Raw genomic sequence first — 17,015 nt, 5'->3', positions numbered from 1 at the left:
GCAGGGTCCTGCCCTGGGGAAGAACAACCCCAGGCACCAGGACAGGCTGGGACTGACCTGCTGGGAAGCTGCTCTGGGGGGAAGGACCTGGGGCTCCTGGTGGACAATGAGCTGTCCCCGAGCCAGCACCGTGTCCCTGTGGCCAAGAGGGCCAAGGGGATCCTGGGGTGCATTAGGAAGAGCACTGCCAGCAGGTCAGGGAGGTGATGCTGCCACTCTGCTCAGCCCTGTGAGGATCACCTGGAGTGCTGTGTCCAATGTGGGGCTCGTAAGTACAGGAGAGAGGTGGAGCTCCTGGAGCAGGTCCAGCAGAGAATGGCAAAGATGATGAAGGAACTGGAGCATCTCACTGAGGAAAGGCTGAGGGAGTTGGGCCTATTTAACCTGGAGATGGCTTAGAGGGAATCTCAATAATAGCAGAAAGGTGCCAGAGAATGGACCTCTGCTCCATGATGCCCAAGAATAGGACAAGAGGCAATGGGCAAAAACTGAAACACAGAAGTTCCACCTGAACATAAGGAAGAACTTAACAGTGAGGCTGACTAAGCACTGGAATGGATTACCCTGAGAAGTTGTGGGGTCTCCTTCTCTGGAGATATATTGTCTGGTCACAATCCCCAGTAAGGTGGTCTAGGGAACCCTGCTTGAGCAGGCAACCTGGATTAGATGGCCACTAGCTGTCCCTTTGAATCGTACCCATCCTGTGATTCTCACTTTGCCCCCAGCAGTCAGCAGGGCAAGAGGCTGGGAGGGGACACAGCCAGGAGAGTTGACCTGAAATGACCCAAAAGACACTCCATGCCACAGAGCGTCACACTTGGCAATAAAACAAAGGGGTTCTTTTCCCAAGGCAGCTGTTGCTTGGGGACTGGTTGGGCATCATCAGCTGGTAGTGAGTGATGGCACTTGCATCACTTGTTCCCCCTACCCCTTTCATTTATTAAACTGCATTTATGTCAGCCCAAACAGTTCCTCACTTTTTCCTTCCAATTCTCTTCCCCATCCCACTGAGGCAGAGGGAGTCAGACAGTGGAGACTTCCTTGGCAGTTCAGGGCCAGCCCACCACACATATCAAAGTACAACTCACTCTCAGGAAGGAGCAATCACTAAACCTTACGGTATTAAAAAAATACCATCTTCACACTGAAATAACAAAGCATGGTTCTTCTCTTAAATGGTTTTGGCTTTACATGATACTGCATCTTCTCCGGTATTTTTTTCCCCAACAAAAAAGAGTCATTACACTGTATTACACTGTGATGCAATATATGAAAGCTTTTGCTTTTCTTCTGAAAGCAAGGAACATGAGAAGCTGTTCAGGAAGTCAAGTACAATGAACAGAGACCCGGATGCAGCTGCTCTGGAAGGGCTGATACCTGAGTAAGCTGCTTTATCCAGAAAGTGCTTTTGCAAAACTGAGCAGAAACCAAACTCACAAAGTGGTTTTACCAATCTGTGGCAGGTTTTACAATGTGGTTCTGAGGAAGCTTCTGGTATTAATCCAAGAAGCCTTTTTATCCAAAACAGGTATGATTGAAGGAATTATGCCACTGCCTGAAAAGGAAGCATTTTTGCAATGCCATGCTCTCTAACCATATTTACTTTGCCAATACCACCGCCTTCATCCCTCAAAATATTGTTGTTCTTCCAGACACGCACACAAAAGCCTCTAACTTAACTAGAGATCTCCAGAAATATACAAATTCAAATAATTCAGGAACACTATTTCTAAAGAACAAAGTCCTTTATTTTTAGATGAATTGATTGTTAATACCATACCTGATTCTGCTGGAGGGGAGGCTGGGACTGTCCATCAGGAGCCTGGCCCTGGCTATCATTCCCTCCTACCGGAGAGCCACGAGTCGTGGCTGTCATACTCGACACAGGGCAGATCTTTGCAATTTTGTCTGCTTATGTAGTTGATGTGAGAGAAGAAATTATAGTCCACTTAGTAAAGTTGAAGTACCAGCATATGCTTGCCTTAAAAAGCTCCAACTCAAGAACATGCCATCTTGCAGAGACCATTGCATAATCTGAGGAGGAAAAAAAAAAGACAACATCCTGTATTAACATTTGTACGGAAACTCAATCCACACCTGGAAAAGAACATTACAGAAACAAATACACTGCTATGGAGAATCTTTTATTTTAGACTTATTATTTCTTCTTATTGAATACAACTGACAATGTCACATTTGAAATATTTAACATTATTTTAATGTTCTAAGTAAAAATTACACTTACAACTGCCTTTATACCATTGAGACACTGACACACATTCCAAATGTGTGTCTGTTGTCTCTGTGTTCAGAGTAAATCTGTGCAGCTCTTTGCTCTGGCTCTTTTGTGCCTGAATTCCTACAGTAGATTCTCCATCTGAATTCATGGTGCTGCTCAAGGTCTATGTAGAAATGACTTGCTTAAGAGCCTAAAAAGCCAAATTTGTAATCTTTGCAGTACTCTCCTCCTGACAGTGTCTAACTGCAGATGCAGAGGGAGTTAAGAGACTGATTCTACCTCAGCTGATTCTACCTGCAGCTGAATTCCTCTTAGCACATCAGTATTCACCCAGGGAATTTGACTTGTATTCCCTTTACCCAGCATGTGCCTATGAAAGCCTGAGTCCACTGGCCTTTCAGCCCCACTACAAAGCCCATCACATCCCCACCAAGTGGTTTAGCAGATTATATGTAGAAAATTGTGACATCAGATTGGTTGAACTTGTAATGCCATACCAACAGTTCCATATTCACTGTGTTTCAACTTCACTGTGTTATACACAGACAAAAAGAGCTGCATTAAGTTATAACATCAATTCCACTAGATACCACCAGGCATTGTATAACCATGGAAGCTGAAATGTAATTTCCCAGAGCAACTCAGACTTCCAAACACCCCATAAAACAAAAACAGTTCCAAGGAAGTTAAAAAGCCAAGTAAGTTGATACAAAGAGTTGTATGAGTTTCCAGGAAGATGAATTTGGCAGTGCTGAGTTCCTGATCCAATCACCAAAACCTCAAGTTAACAACTGGAGTGAAATTTCTGTGTAACACTATGCATATTCCCAAGTGTTTTATTATGATGTCTCATCTCAAGTTAAATTTCAATGCTGTTATCTTTCTCCAAGACACTTTAAAATCTTTTCTTATATTGTGTGAATTTGCAAGGCATATCATATACAATAAAAATTGACGGAATACACTCTAACTCCTCTGCCTAGTCTCTAGTATTAACAGCACCAACAAACTTAGAGATCTCTAATAATGTCATTAGAATAATGTTCACTTTTCAGTAAAATTGTACTGTTTCAAAACACTCAACTATTATCCATCTCTAGCTTTCATAATTCATATTCATAAGGCTTAGTAAGCCTACTAAGTCCAGAACAAATGCATTAACAACTCAAAACTTTCCTTACGAAGAAACTGATTTTTGAAATGCAATTTTTGAAATGAATGTATTTGGTATTTAATCCGTGCTTTTTAAAAAATGCCCTCCTGCGTATTTAATTGGTTTCTGCTGATGTCTATAAAGATCACTAAGTAGAAAGTACCAGCAAGAGTAAGTTTCCTGTCACACATTATATATACAAACACACACACACTGCAGTCTACTGCAGTTCAATGCAGTCACTTCTGCACTACCTGATGGAGGTTTGGAGGTACTCACATAAACCAGTGAAATCAAACTGCTGCCAACTGCACTTTTCCGCAGCCCTAAGCCAACCACCACCACAATAAACCTTCTTTAATCACCACCATTCTTCCTTAACAGGGCTGGGTCACAGAACAGCCACATAAAAAACTTGTGTTGGCACAAGGAGCGAGGTAGCAAAGAAGCAGGAAAATGGTAAAACAGCTCATTTCAGCAGCAATCCTGGCCCAGGCTGGCTTAAACTGCAGGCAGAAGTGTCCACCAACAGCTGCAGTTCCAAAATAGCTGGTGCCAAGGGCAAGCTGCTTGATTTCATCTCTTCCCTGTTCTAATGCTTTGGGCTGAATTATCATGAAGTGAGCTGGTTCAGACTCCTAAAGGAAACAACAACAAAACCCCACCAAATGTACAAAGACTGATTATTTTTCAGTTTCTTTAATTATCTGAAGTAGTGCACTGCAAGGCCAGAGAGTGCTCACCCTAATGCCAGCCAGGGAACCAGGACAAACTGCAGCTCTCCTGCCAGACTGACTGACACTAGCGTGAACTTACCCTCAGATTTGCCTCTGTGCTTAGCTGAAGGATGTGGGCAAAGCATTTTTGTAAATTCCATTCTGCTCAAGAAAAGTAGCACAAATTAAGAAGATACAAGAAAGCTACGACTGAAATAACCAATTTACTCAAAATCTTACAAATTCATAGAATGAAATAAAATCTAAGAAAAATATTATGAATTTTGTAGATGCCAGTAAATACAAAACATTTACATGAAGGACTCATCTATTTTTTCTTCCTCTTATTTAGGGGTTATTTGCTTTAGAGTCTAATGATGATTCTCCATGCATATTACTTAAATTACATTCCCAGGAAAGCGTATTTCAGGGCTTACACAGTTTCACTTGTCTTAGTCATGTGCATTAGACAAGGCCAACTTCGTCAGTGAGTCCATCACTTCTTCCTCCAAGTTTATGTGATGTCCTCAAGACACACAATAGTAACTTCAAGTTATGCTGCAGCTAACTAAAAACATTCCATTTCCAATAAATCATCTGAGTGCTTCTTGTAGTCAGAGGCATGTTCTCAATTGCAGGGATATCCTTGTTCAGGTATTTTCCTTTTAATTACAAAATATACAAACATACTTTCAATGCAATTGAAATGCAATTATAATCCAATTCATGCAATTTAAACAGTATTAGAAGGCAGTGGTTCACCAGTCCTGTTTTCAGCCACTCATTCACCATTTCTGTTTCAGAGAAAACATCAAACTGCAATGTCCACAGAGAACACACCACTGCTTTAACCTCTCTAGAACTAATAAAGCATGAAACTTTGAATTCTCATCATTTCTTTAATTCAGGCTATTCAATTCAATTTTTTAGAGTTGCAACGCATCAAGGCACAGTTTGGCTCAGCTCATGAATTGCTTTTATACCTATTTATAAAGAATTTGATAATTTATAAACAAATGTAAACTGATGCAGTGACATATATGTATATATAAGTGTACAGACAGCCCAATAGAACAATTCAGCTGAATTCTAATGAATCACAGAATCACAGAATCACAGAAATTCTAGGTTGGAAGAGACCTTTAAGATCATCGAGTCCAACCCATGTTCTAATACCTCAACTAGATCATGGCACCAAGTGCCACATCCAGTCTTTTTTTAAACTCTTCGAGGGATGGTGATTCCACGACCTCCCTGGGTAGATGATTCCAGTATTTGACTACTCTTTCTGTAAAATACTTCCTCCTTATTTCTAGCTTGCATCTCCCTTGGCGCAGCTTGAGACTGTGTCCTCTTGTTCTGTCTGTTGTTGCCCGGAGAAAGAGACCGACCCCCAGCTCACCACAGTCACCCTTCAGGAAGTTGAAGAGAGTGATAAGGTCACCCCTGAGTCTCCTTTTCTCCAGGCTGAACAACCCCAGCTCCCTCAGTCGCTCTTCATATGGCTTGTGTTCTAAGCCCCTCACCAGCCTCGTTGCTCTCCTTTGGACACGCTCAAGCATCTCAACGTCCCTCCTAAAGTGAGGGGCCCAGAATTGGACGCAATATTCAAGGTGTGGCCTCACCAGTGCTGAGTACAGGGGAAGAATGACCTCCCTGCTCCTGCTGGCCACACCGTTCATGATACTGGCCAGGATGCCATTGGCCTTCTTGGCCACCTGGGCACACTGCTGGCTCATGTTCAGCCGATTGTCAACCAGCACCCCCAGGTCCCTTTCCTCCTGAGCACTGTCCAGCCACAATACCCTGTTAGTTTTTATATACATCTCATTTCTACTATTTCTGACTTTGGATTCACCACACTATCCTAGAATCAACAGAATACACTGAGTTGGAAAGGGCCCCACAAGGATCATCCAGTCCAACTCCTGGCCCTGCACAGAACCATCCCCAGGAGTCACACCATGTGCCCAAGAATATTCACCAAATGTTTCTTGAGCTCTGCCAGGCTGGTGCTGTGACCCCTGCCCTGGGGAGCCTGTTCCATGACCAGCATGCCCAGCCACCCTCTGGGGAAGAACCTTTTCCTAACATCCAACCTAAACCTCCCCTGACACAACTTCAGGCCATTCCCTTGGCTCCTGTCACTGTCACACAGAGCAGAGATCAGTGCCTGCCCCTTCTGTTCCCCTCACAAGGAAGCTGTGATTGCAGTGAGGTCTCCCCGCAGTCTCCTCCAGGCTGAACAGACCAAGGGACCTCAGCTGCTCCTCACACAGCTTCCCCTCAAGACCCCTCACTATCCTCATGGCCCTCCTTTGGATATCCTCTAAGAACTTCATGTCTTTCTTACATCATCGTGTACCAGCTTAGGTGCACCAGCGAAGCCGCCACAGAGCAGGGGACAATCCCCTCCCTTGCCCAGCTGGTGATGCTGTGCCTGATGCCCCTCAGGTCACAGATGTCCCTCCTGGCTGCCAGGGCACTGCTGACCCACCTTCAACTCTCCATGGACCAGGACTCCCAGGTCCCTTTCTGCAGCACTGCCTTCCAGTACCTCCTTGCCCAGTCTGCCCATACATCCAGGGTTGCCCTATACCACAGGTACAAGTTACCACCTCTACCCAAAGCTCTGAATGGATGTTTTAACATGGGGTCAAGATGGAGACAGAACCCTGCTAAGTGACAAACTCACTCCTTTACTGCTAATCTGGCACTTTATGAGGCCATGAAGACTGAGTCAAATGAATCCCACTGACTCTTGCTTTTGAAGCACACTGAGAAAATTCCTATTTGACATGCTTTTCCCATCTCCTTTTGTCACCCTGATCCACCACTAAATCACAAGTGAAAGTCAGTTTTTGCTCGACCTGACTCCCTGGAATTTCAGCAGCCCCAGAAAAAGACAACTCTAGATTTTTTGACTCCCTATGGTCCCCATTCAGAAGGCATCACCCAGGAGCTCCACGAGAGCCCCTGCTGCCCACACAGAGGACACCAGGTGCAAGATTGTCCTCCAGGAGAGGCCTCTGCTTCCAGACTCAACCAGCCAGTACAGCTGCACACCTGAACCTCACCTCAGCTTCCACAGGCTGCAGCCTTATGCCTACATGGCAGAATAGGTTAATTTTGGTTTGGGGAGAAATCAAGCTTTTCAAAAGCCAGGGGGGAAAAATCAGATGTGGGTTCCTGGATAAGTAGCAGGCAAGAAGCAAACATGTACACAATACTCTGTTAAGGATAACACGAAGGATGATCTTAGCACACAATGATGAAGGAACAAATATATTTTTCTAATACAGCTGACTTCTAGAATGGCCTTCATTTGAGTTTCTCAGTCTCCTCTTCAAAAGTAACTGAAATACCCCACTACATACAGTCCTTATCCCTGAATTAGCTACTTAAAATACAGAGTCTCAGAAAAAAGCAAATGCAAGGTACCAGATGACAGAGGCAGACCTCAAAACACATTTTACTATTCATGAGCATTACCTAAGCCCTATCTAGGGGGACAGACCTATTTTTCCTGGTTATACACAAGTGAGGACATATGTCACAAAATCGACTTTGCCATGTGGTAACAATGAATGCCAGAGTAAGAGCTGCTTAACATGTAACAACAGAGCTTTCTAACAACCATACACCAATTTATTTACAGAATGATGTTCCCATGAAATGGGAGCTCACAGATGTGCTTCATTACAAGTGTGATGTGTACTGCAAAAAGGCTCAACAGCAGCAACACAAATTTGGGGTTGAAAGGTATCACTGATTTGTTTCATAGATGATTCTAGGAACTGCCTTCTTAAAACCTTAATAAGTACTGACTCATCACAAGGATTATGATGTGATTCTAGTTTAAAAATTCTAGACTTCTACCCTATGCCTTTATTTCAACCAGAACGACTTTTTAACTAGAAACACCTCCCCCAAATCTGTAACACTGACCTAATTCAGTAGTTACAACATATAGACACCCCCACACATTTTCCATTTTCTTTCCTCCCTGTGCCTTGTATCTTTCAGGAAGGAGGAAATTATTTACATAATCAGAATAGAGAACTGGAGGTCACAGCATTTCACTCATCAACACTGACATGCAGTGAAAGTGAAATGCATTCAATGATTAATACAAAACCTGCCATTAAGCTACTATTCAGAAGAGCAAGAAGTGTCTAACTTTCAACATTTAAAAAATACCTGATAAGCAGCAGTCAGAAGATGTTATCTCAAATAGCAAATATTACAAAAAAAAACCACTTTAAGCTCCTTCTCCTAAAGAAGTGAGTATATATGAGACATAGTTAACTGCATCAGGTTCCAACATTAGTTCAAAGCAATAAATGTCTTAATGGTACAGTACAAGACAGAATTTGAGTAACTGTGATGGTTACAAACGAAACTGTTCTCACTGAAGACCAGGTTACTTCAAGTAACCTTTTTTGGTGATCATTCCACACAATACACCTGAAATTAAGTCATTTGGCAGCATAAGTTTCTGAAACATTTAGAACATCTATGTAAACATACAATTCTATTTGCCCTCAAATTCAGATAACAAAATAAAGGGGAATTGTCTGGAAACATACCTCAGTTCTTTCAGGATTCTTTTCTTTTTAATTTCAAAACTTGGTGTTGGGGCTAAGCTCAGCTAAGATACATCTACTTAACAGTATCCAACTTCACTTTGTTCAAGATGCATGCAGCACTCACATGAGTTTAAGCAAGCAGTAAGAGCACAGAAAGTGATCTTTTAAACTTGAAGCCCAAGAAATTCTAATTAAAACAAACTGTATTCAAGCCAAGGCTGACAACAGGATTTGGTTCTGCACATCAAGGCAACAAAGCCAATATACTCAAAATGTATTAACTTGTTTCACAGCATCACAGAATGGTTTGGCTTGGAAGGGACTGCAGTGATCATTCAGCTCCAAAGCCCTGCCATGGACAGGACACCTTCCACTAGACCAGGCTGTTCCTTTGATCCAATCTGGCCTTCAATACTTTCAAGGATGGGGCATCCACAACTTCTCTGGGCAACTTGCACTAGTGCTTCACTACAGGAAATAATTTCTTCCTAACATCTATTCTAAACCTACTCTCAGTTTAAAGCCCTTCTCCCTGTCCTATCACTGCATGCCTGTCCTGTAAGCCCCCTCTCTATACTAGGAGGGGCTCTAGGGTCTCCCCAGAGCCTTCTCCAGGCTAAACACTCCCAAGCATGTCAGTGTGACTTCAGAGGAAAGGTGCTTCCATGTGGAGTAACTTCCCAAAAGACTTAAATAAAAAAAGGAAACCCTTTACATCAAAGGACTGTCTTGCTTCAAAGCAGTAATTGCTGAAGGCCAGGCACTGAAAGGGAACTGGAGAGCAGCAGCAAGTGTCTTTCTCCAAAAGACATTCACCTGCCAATACTTCCTGGGACATGAAACAGTCAGAGAGTGCACCTCTGCTTACTTATAGCACATGATGCTTTTTCACAAATAATGTATTGCAAGGACAGACCTTCAGATCACACACTTCATTCTGGCTACCAGATGGAAAAAACAGTTTCAGCTCCTCTTCTGAAGAAGTGTTTTGCTCATGTGACAGTAAACAGAGACGAATCCAAATATACAGCAGCCAGTCAATGCCTTAGACAAAAACCCACCGAATGTTAAGACAATTACCTGATTCCCCTCAGGGAGCTGTGGCCCTGCTGTCATGCTTTGCCATAGGTGCACGTCCCAGGCTGCTGCCACAGACAAAGGGATGAGCAAGACTGGGCCTCATCCTGTACAACCACCCTGCACTCTCAGGAGCTTTCACTGGGGGTCACACTGGTTCAACTGGTACTAAAATACATCCTCAAGGATATTCAGTGTATCTCAGTAACAGAAGGAAGAGGGACATAAATGTTCAGCCCCTAAAATTCTATTATTTAAACTACTGGTCTAAATATTTCCCAGCAATGAAGAAACTACATTCTGATAAGTAGCTAAATAATATGGGGTTTTATGATGGGAGATGAAAATTGTAGCTATGACAGTAAAAGAATCCAGACTTTTCAAGAACAGAATCCAGTAAATATAAAAAGCACTGGAAAATGCACACACTGGAACATAAGAAAAGCAAACTTACTAAGTGATTTCTATCTAGTAAATGCAAAAATCTATCTTGAAATGCTTAAATTGTTTGAACCATGACTTTCACTTACTATAAAGCCCTTTTCTTGAATTCCCAATGAACATGCAAAGAAGTGGGTAAGACTTCCTTTTACCTTTTATTAATAGAACAAGCTACAACAGGAAATACTTTCAAAACTAAAACAACAAAAATATCAAAGAACTTCAGAATATAACTTGTTTCAGTCAGACCCAATTCACAGTTATGTTATATTTTTTCCCAATTATGCTACAGTTTATTATGCACAAAGCTGTCCTTCTGCAACTCAAAAAATGTGTTCTTGGCAATAGAGCCAATCAGGACTGAGCTGATGCTTCAGGTCCAAGTGCAAACCCAGTCCTTTTCAGGCAGCCATAGAACAGTTCAGGCAAGGACAAGGAATACATCAGCAGCTGGTAATCTATCATCTGTGGAGTAATTGTTATTGTATTGTTACATCTGTCACTACTTCAAGAAAATAGCATGTCTAAAGTTTGCACTGAAGACTGATTAAATGCTCTTGGTCCCTTACTTCTGATTGTTAAACCCACAGCTTGGTCCTGGATTCATCCAATTCAAAAATGGATGTGACAGTTACACCTCTGCAAGCCATGGAGCAAAATTCATCATCAAAGTTCAATCACACTTGAGCAAAAACAGTCCCAGTGTTCTGGGAATGTATCTGGCATCCTCCCTTTTCACTTGCACAAAGAACACTTTTACTGAATATGTTACTCTTTATCATTTGTGCTTTCAGACTTATGTTTAGAGATGGTTTCTGTGTATGTACATTATTCTTAATTGAAAGTGTATCTATATATAGGAGATAGTGGTATCAGCTGCTTTTCTTAGCTCAGTGTGCTAATTCAAGCAGTCAGGTGTTTTCTTGCAGCACAAGCTAAAAGACCTGCAAAACACACATTTTAGATGGATTGGTTCTGTTCTTGAACTCCACAGCTTAAAAACTCCTAGCTCAAAATAATGCCTTATTGTATTTATAATTTGGGGCTTCAGAACCAAGGAGGAGATGCCATGTCTTGTGGAGGAAATGCTGTAAACTCCTCTCAAAAGTTGGACCAAAAGGTAGGTTCTTCTGCTCTTCCTGATTTTGTCTGTGTGCCTGATTGGCAGTTCTGATAGTTTTGAAAGGAAAGTGTCAGTTAAAAGTACACTTTGTGTAGTTCTTGTCTGCTGATTTCTCAGTTCTTTTTCTTCTTTGATAAGCCCAGAAGTCAAAGAGAATAGAAACAGCAATCTTAAAAGGACATCTTTATTCCCTAACTGCAAGGGAGTAGATAAATAGTTGCAAACCCCAGAACAGCCAGGCTACCTTGGCAATGGATGGTCTCTCATGTTCTGTAATGGGCTCAGATATTTGATTCATCCCACTGCACTGTCATTTCACTGGGGCAGCAAATTGATGTGGAGGGAGAACTTCCTGGCTAGTTATTTTTTTTCTAGATGTAAAAGGCTGTAATTCACAAGTTTCTTATCAGTTGTGTAACCAAAATTATATGTTTCTATTAAAAAACAGAGCTAAGACTCATTCCTGCTACAAACATACAATTGGTGTGTTTGTATGTGTATTTATGCATGTGTATGTGTAACAATTGCTCGCAGGCAGTTGCTTTTGTAAAATAACTGTGCTTTCTGTCATGTTCACCAATACAGACAAAGTTTTCTGTATGTGCTTTTTTAGGTAAATGACCTGACACTTGGCTGTTAGTGCACATTCTATTGTGTCAGTCTTACCAGATAACTCATGTTACTCTGTGATGGGCTCTAGTAATTTTATAGCTTTATCTACATAATTGGTAATATATTAACAGTATGAAATTGCAAATTGCTAGGTAAAGGGTTTGGCTAGGAATGTGTTCCTGTTTGTTAAAATCATGTTAATAATTCTGGTTTCACTCAGTAAAGGTTTATTTTTTTTAAACTCTATTTTTTCCCTGTAAATTTAATCAGACTGTGTTACAATGCAGTACAAAAATTCAGGTAGTCTCTAAAATCTTTTGATTCTCCTCCTCTACTCTGCTCTGGTGAGACCCCACTTGGGAGTGCTGTGTACAGTTCTGGTGTCCCCAATACAAGGACATGGAACTGTTGGAGCAAGTCCAGAGGAGGCCACAACGTTGGTAAAAGCAGTGGAGCATCTCCCTAACAAAGACAGGCTGAGAAAGCTGGGCTGGTCAGCCTGGAGAGGAGAAGATTGAGTGGAGACATCACAGCAACTTCCCAATATCTGAAGGGGGTCTACAGGGAAACTGGAGAGCAACTCTTCATCAGGAGTGGCAGTGACAGGAAAAGGAGTAATGGGCACAAACTGAAAGAAGGGAAATTTAGGTTAAATATTAGGAAGAAATTTTTAAGTTTGAGGATGGTGAGACACTGGAATACACTGCCCACGGAGGCTGTGGATGCCCAACCCTGGCAATGCTCAAGGCCTTCTCCTTTCATCATCAAATGCTCGGACCTTTAACTTGCTAAAAATATTGGGGTCTGTATCAAATATTGTGAGGGTAGTGGTGAAGCCACTGATAGTACTTCAGCTCTGCAATCTATGCAGGAAGGTTTTGCTGTTATTTTAGGTTGCATTAGATTCTAGAATGTCTCTCTAAGCCAGGTCCTACAGTTAAGTAGAGAAGAACAGGGGTCCTGTAAATTCCAAAAGACATCCACAGAACATCTCACTTCTTTTTATGAGTGAGGCACAAGCCCTTCATAATTGTTAAGAACTTTTGTACCCTAGCTCTAATAGAGGATAAACAGAAGATAAACCTCTGAAACTTCCTTGGATGTTGTTTCCTTCTTTTGCTGCAGGGCTCACAAAGAAAGCTCAGGGTTTTTTTAAACACAATTTCGTAGGCAGGATTGATGAAGCTAAAATAATGAGGTATCTACTTCCTCCTTCCATCCTAGGAATATTTAAGAATAGAATTCTTTTGTTCATCTGCATGGGACCTCCAATGATCATCTAGTCCAACTGCCTCAGGATTACAGATGATACTAACTGCTGACAAAAATCTAAACAAGTTAATTAGAATAGTTTAAATCAAAACATTCCCTTTGAGGTACTGGAGCCATTTAATACCATTCACAACTCCAATTCTTCTACAGAACAGAGTAAAAAACAAAATAACTCTTCAACATTCCATGCCTGGAAGACTGTGCCAAACCATACCAAGGTCCAAATCCTCACTCATGTTCAGTGCCATCCCTGGCCTTGGTTTCTTCCTGAGATACATAAACACATTGTGGATTCTGTAATTTCTGATGAGATTCATGCATTTTATGAGGCCACTGGTAAGTATTGAACAACTTTTGCTACCTCCATTCTTTCTCAAGTATCTGAAGGGAAGGATAATGGCATCTTGCAGCTTTGTTGCACTTGCAGCTTTAAAACATGGCCTTATTTATAGTATATATACTGCACTTAAGGCTTTGCAAAACTCAGGGCTATAAATATTTGAAATGTTGGCTGAAGTCATTCAGCCAGTAAATTAGGGATATTACTACAACGTTATTGTTACATGTTACTTGTGCACTGTTTCTTAAACCCTGCTTATGCCCAGTTCCTGATGTGTCACCGTGGTGTGCAGCACCCCATGCCAACACTGCAACTGGACTGTAAAGATTCTGGTAAAAAAGTGGAGTTTAAAACTGGCCTGCAAAACTCAGGCTCAGCCCCTCTGGCTTGCTTCATGTGCCCTATGGAAAACTTAATGCCTTCTCTAAACTATGTTAAACACAGTTCTAAAGAAAATCAATTAATTGGTAGTAGTCTTTACATCTAATATTCTGTGACATTATCAACACATGGAAATTCTCACACAATGCATAAAACCAATACAACTTACTGCTTGGTTAATTGTAAATAATTAAAGCATGATACAACACCTAACAGAGGTATTAAGCTGGAAGCAGATTACATTATTGAATCCTAACAACTTTGTGAAATACCTAGATATTTTTAAATGCTTTAAATTCAAATATCTAAGCATTCCTGTAACTGTACTAGCGTTAATTTTACTTTTTTTTTAAACTCTACTTTTCATGTAATGTTTAATCAGCACAAAGTAAGCACAAGAACCCAAACTCTACCATCATCATTGTCAAGTGTAATTCAAATATCTCTAATACAGACGAAAGTGACACCAGCATTAAAATTTGTGTTTCAATAAGCTTCTTCACAACTATTTAACAAACAAACTATTTAACAACTATTTAACAAACAACTATTTAACAATTTAGCCCAACTTCCAACTAGTTTCAACGTACCAACTGCCTACTCAGCCTGGCGGTTTCTGTACTGTTCCATGCCAGATAACTGCCAGTAAACATTTTGACATTTTCTGCTGCCTTACTACCATTTCAGTCAGAAGATACTTACACTGAAAAATCAAGCTTGCACAAGCTCCCTAGAGGTGTTACAAGATGACAGCTCACGTCTTTTAATATTGTCTGCCTTAAATGTGCTCCATTCCGACCAAACTCATACAAGCCCATTTTCCCAGGCAGATGAATGCCCCAGAAAGCCCTGAAATGCTCCAGAATGCTCCAGAAATCCCTGAAAACTATCCACCTGCTCCAGAGAACTTGTGTAACAACTCCCCTTAAAAATCTTGGCCTCTCTATAGGGAAGTAAGAAGTGGCAACAGAACAGCAGTTTTGTCTTCTGTCTTCATGTTCCTTCTGCCAACACAAAAGGCTGTAGTTTGATATAAATGCAAAAAGATACATAGCAGAGAAGGTTGGAAAGGAACAAGAAGCCCCTAGAAAGTACACTAAGAACAAAGCAGGGCTGGAAATAAGAGAATTATTTCCATTATGTTCACTCCCCCCCCACAGAAGCAAGAAGTGACACCACTGTCCCAGAAACACAATATTCCTGCATCCATAAAGCCTATTAAAAAGCATGTCATAACCCTCTTTACTGAGAAATGCAGGAGAAAACAATCAACTAAGGGAGAAAACAATCATCCTAAAGGCTGAGGATGGGTTTAAGAACTCTGTTGCAGCTATCTGAAAACCAGAAAGTCATTCAAAAAAACCACAACCCACCACACACAAAATAAAAAAATCCACAACAACTGCTGCTGTTCTCCCTGCACTGAAATAATCCCATAAACTGCCAATCCCATAAACCCCCTAGCTAATGAGCCCTCATTCCCTCACAAAACAGCCTACAAAGATCCCACTTCTGAGCTGGGCTGACCAACAGGCCAGGAGAGACAAGAGGAGACTGGACCTGTTCTTCTCAGGGACAGTGCTTATACCAGCACCACATGAGAGTGACAGGACTCCAATAAGGTGGTTTTGCTACCACAGTGTGTGCATGGATCTATTCTGCTTCTACTGTTAGAATCTCAGTGTGCAACAGCAATCTCATCCCCCAGTACAAGTATTATATCCTGATCAGTTTTAGAAAATAAGTCTCATTGGATTTCTGCATGTGGACAGGCCTTCACCCACAGTAAAGCCTCTCAGTCCATTTGAAATCAGGGAAGTCTCCACTGTGACAAGAAGGGAAGGAGGGCAATCCTGCTGCCTTCCATCCTAACCACTTTTTCACCACTATGGAATTAGCCCTTGCATCACCACACCACCAGCCAGATCAAGAAGCCAAGCTGGCTGAAAGGTAACTGGAGGATAGGAATAAAATAATTTTAGTTTTCAGCTGCATCATATGCCATATGAACACTAACAATGGCAGGAGAAACAGGAAGAACACATAACCATGAATAGAACCAACTCTTTCAGCATCACTGCAAATCTCTCATGAAATTACACCCTAGAAGAGAAGGGAAAGGGAAGGAAACAGAACACAGTCAATTAGAATTAGCACATATTTAACTAATATATAATCAAGGTTCATGTACATTATAGCACAAATGAGCCTTTACAACACAGAAAAGTCATAAGGAGCAAAATTCTTCCCAAGCACAATGGATATCACAGGAAAATGCACATAGAGAAAGCTGTTTAGCAGATGATAAATGCCAGGAATGTCAGTCCACCAACAGCACAAGTTCAGTCATGAAAGAAATATTAAGCAGCCACAGCAAATAATGCCAAGTGCAAGAAGTCTGAGAAGGTGAAGGCAACAAACTGTCCTGGAAATTATGATAAAGCCAGTGGAATACTCAGCAGATCACTATGAGTCAGGAAAATTATTTGGCAGTAATACTTTGAATATTCTCACTACAAGCAGACAACTTAATGACAAAGCCACAGCAGGTAACACAGAAGTTGTAAAACACAGAGGGTGGCAAAAATTTTATTTCTGATGACAAAAAAAAAAAAAAAGCCAGAGCTATCAAACTGTAAGCAAAACTCTACAACTCAAACATTACCTGGAAACTCAGGCAAAAACCAAAATGGAACTGGAGATAGAGCATGAGTAGCTGAGTACAACAGCTACATTCACTGTGACAGTCAACACCTTAGGACTTTTTCACAAGTTTTCATTTAACAAAACTGCATGAGAGACAGACACAACATGTTCTCTGTATTTGTCAAAGGCTGAATTTGTCATTTTTCTCCTACCTAATTGGAATTTTCAGAGTAATCTGGTTTCCACTGTAATTTCATTCCCATTGAACTAAGTCCCCTGGGTAAACAGTAATCAACTGAGGCACCAGGAAGAAAAATTGTCTGTACCTTATTTGTCACAGAAGTTTAATGATGTTTTATAAGGAAAGAAACAGAACTTCAGAAATAAAAGGGAAATCTCTGGCTTATAAGGCAGGTATATAGAAAT

General features: G+C 41.2%; 1 protein-coding gene across 1 annotated transcript in view; it reads right to left on the bottom strand.

Moving 5' to 3' along the window:
- The window catches only part of USP9X (ubiquitin specific peptidase 9 X-linked), a 97,240-nt gene that overhangs the window by 70,674 nt on the left and 9,551 nt on the right, over positions 1–17,015 (bottom strand). The window contains exon 2 of the mRNA XM_066545490.1: positions 1,781–2,034. Coding sequence (XP_066401587.1) covers positions 1,781–1,876 — 96 coding nt within the window. The 5' untranslated portion in view covers positions 1,877–2,034. The remainder of the gene's footprint in view (positions 1–1,780; positions 2,035–17,015) is intronic.

This window comes from Molothrus aeneus, chromosome 2 (assembly GCF_037042795.1).
Source record: "Molothrus aeneus isolate 106 chromosome 2, BPBGC_Maene_1.0, whole genome shotgun sequence".
Taxonomy (NCBI): Eukaryota; Metazoa; Chordata; class Aves; order Passeriformes; family Icteridae; genus Molothrus; species Molothrus aeneus.
This window is presented reverse-complemented; position numbering and strand designations above follow the sequence as displayed.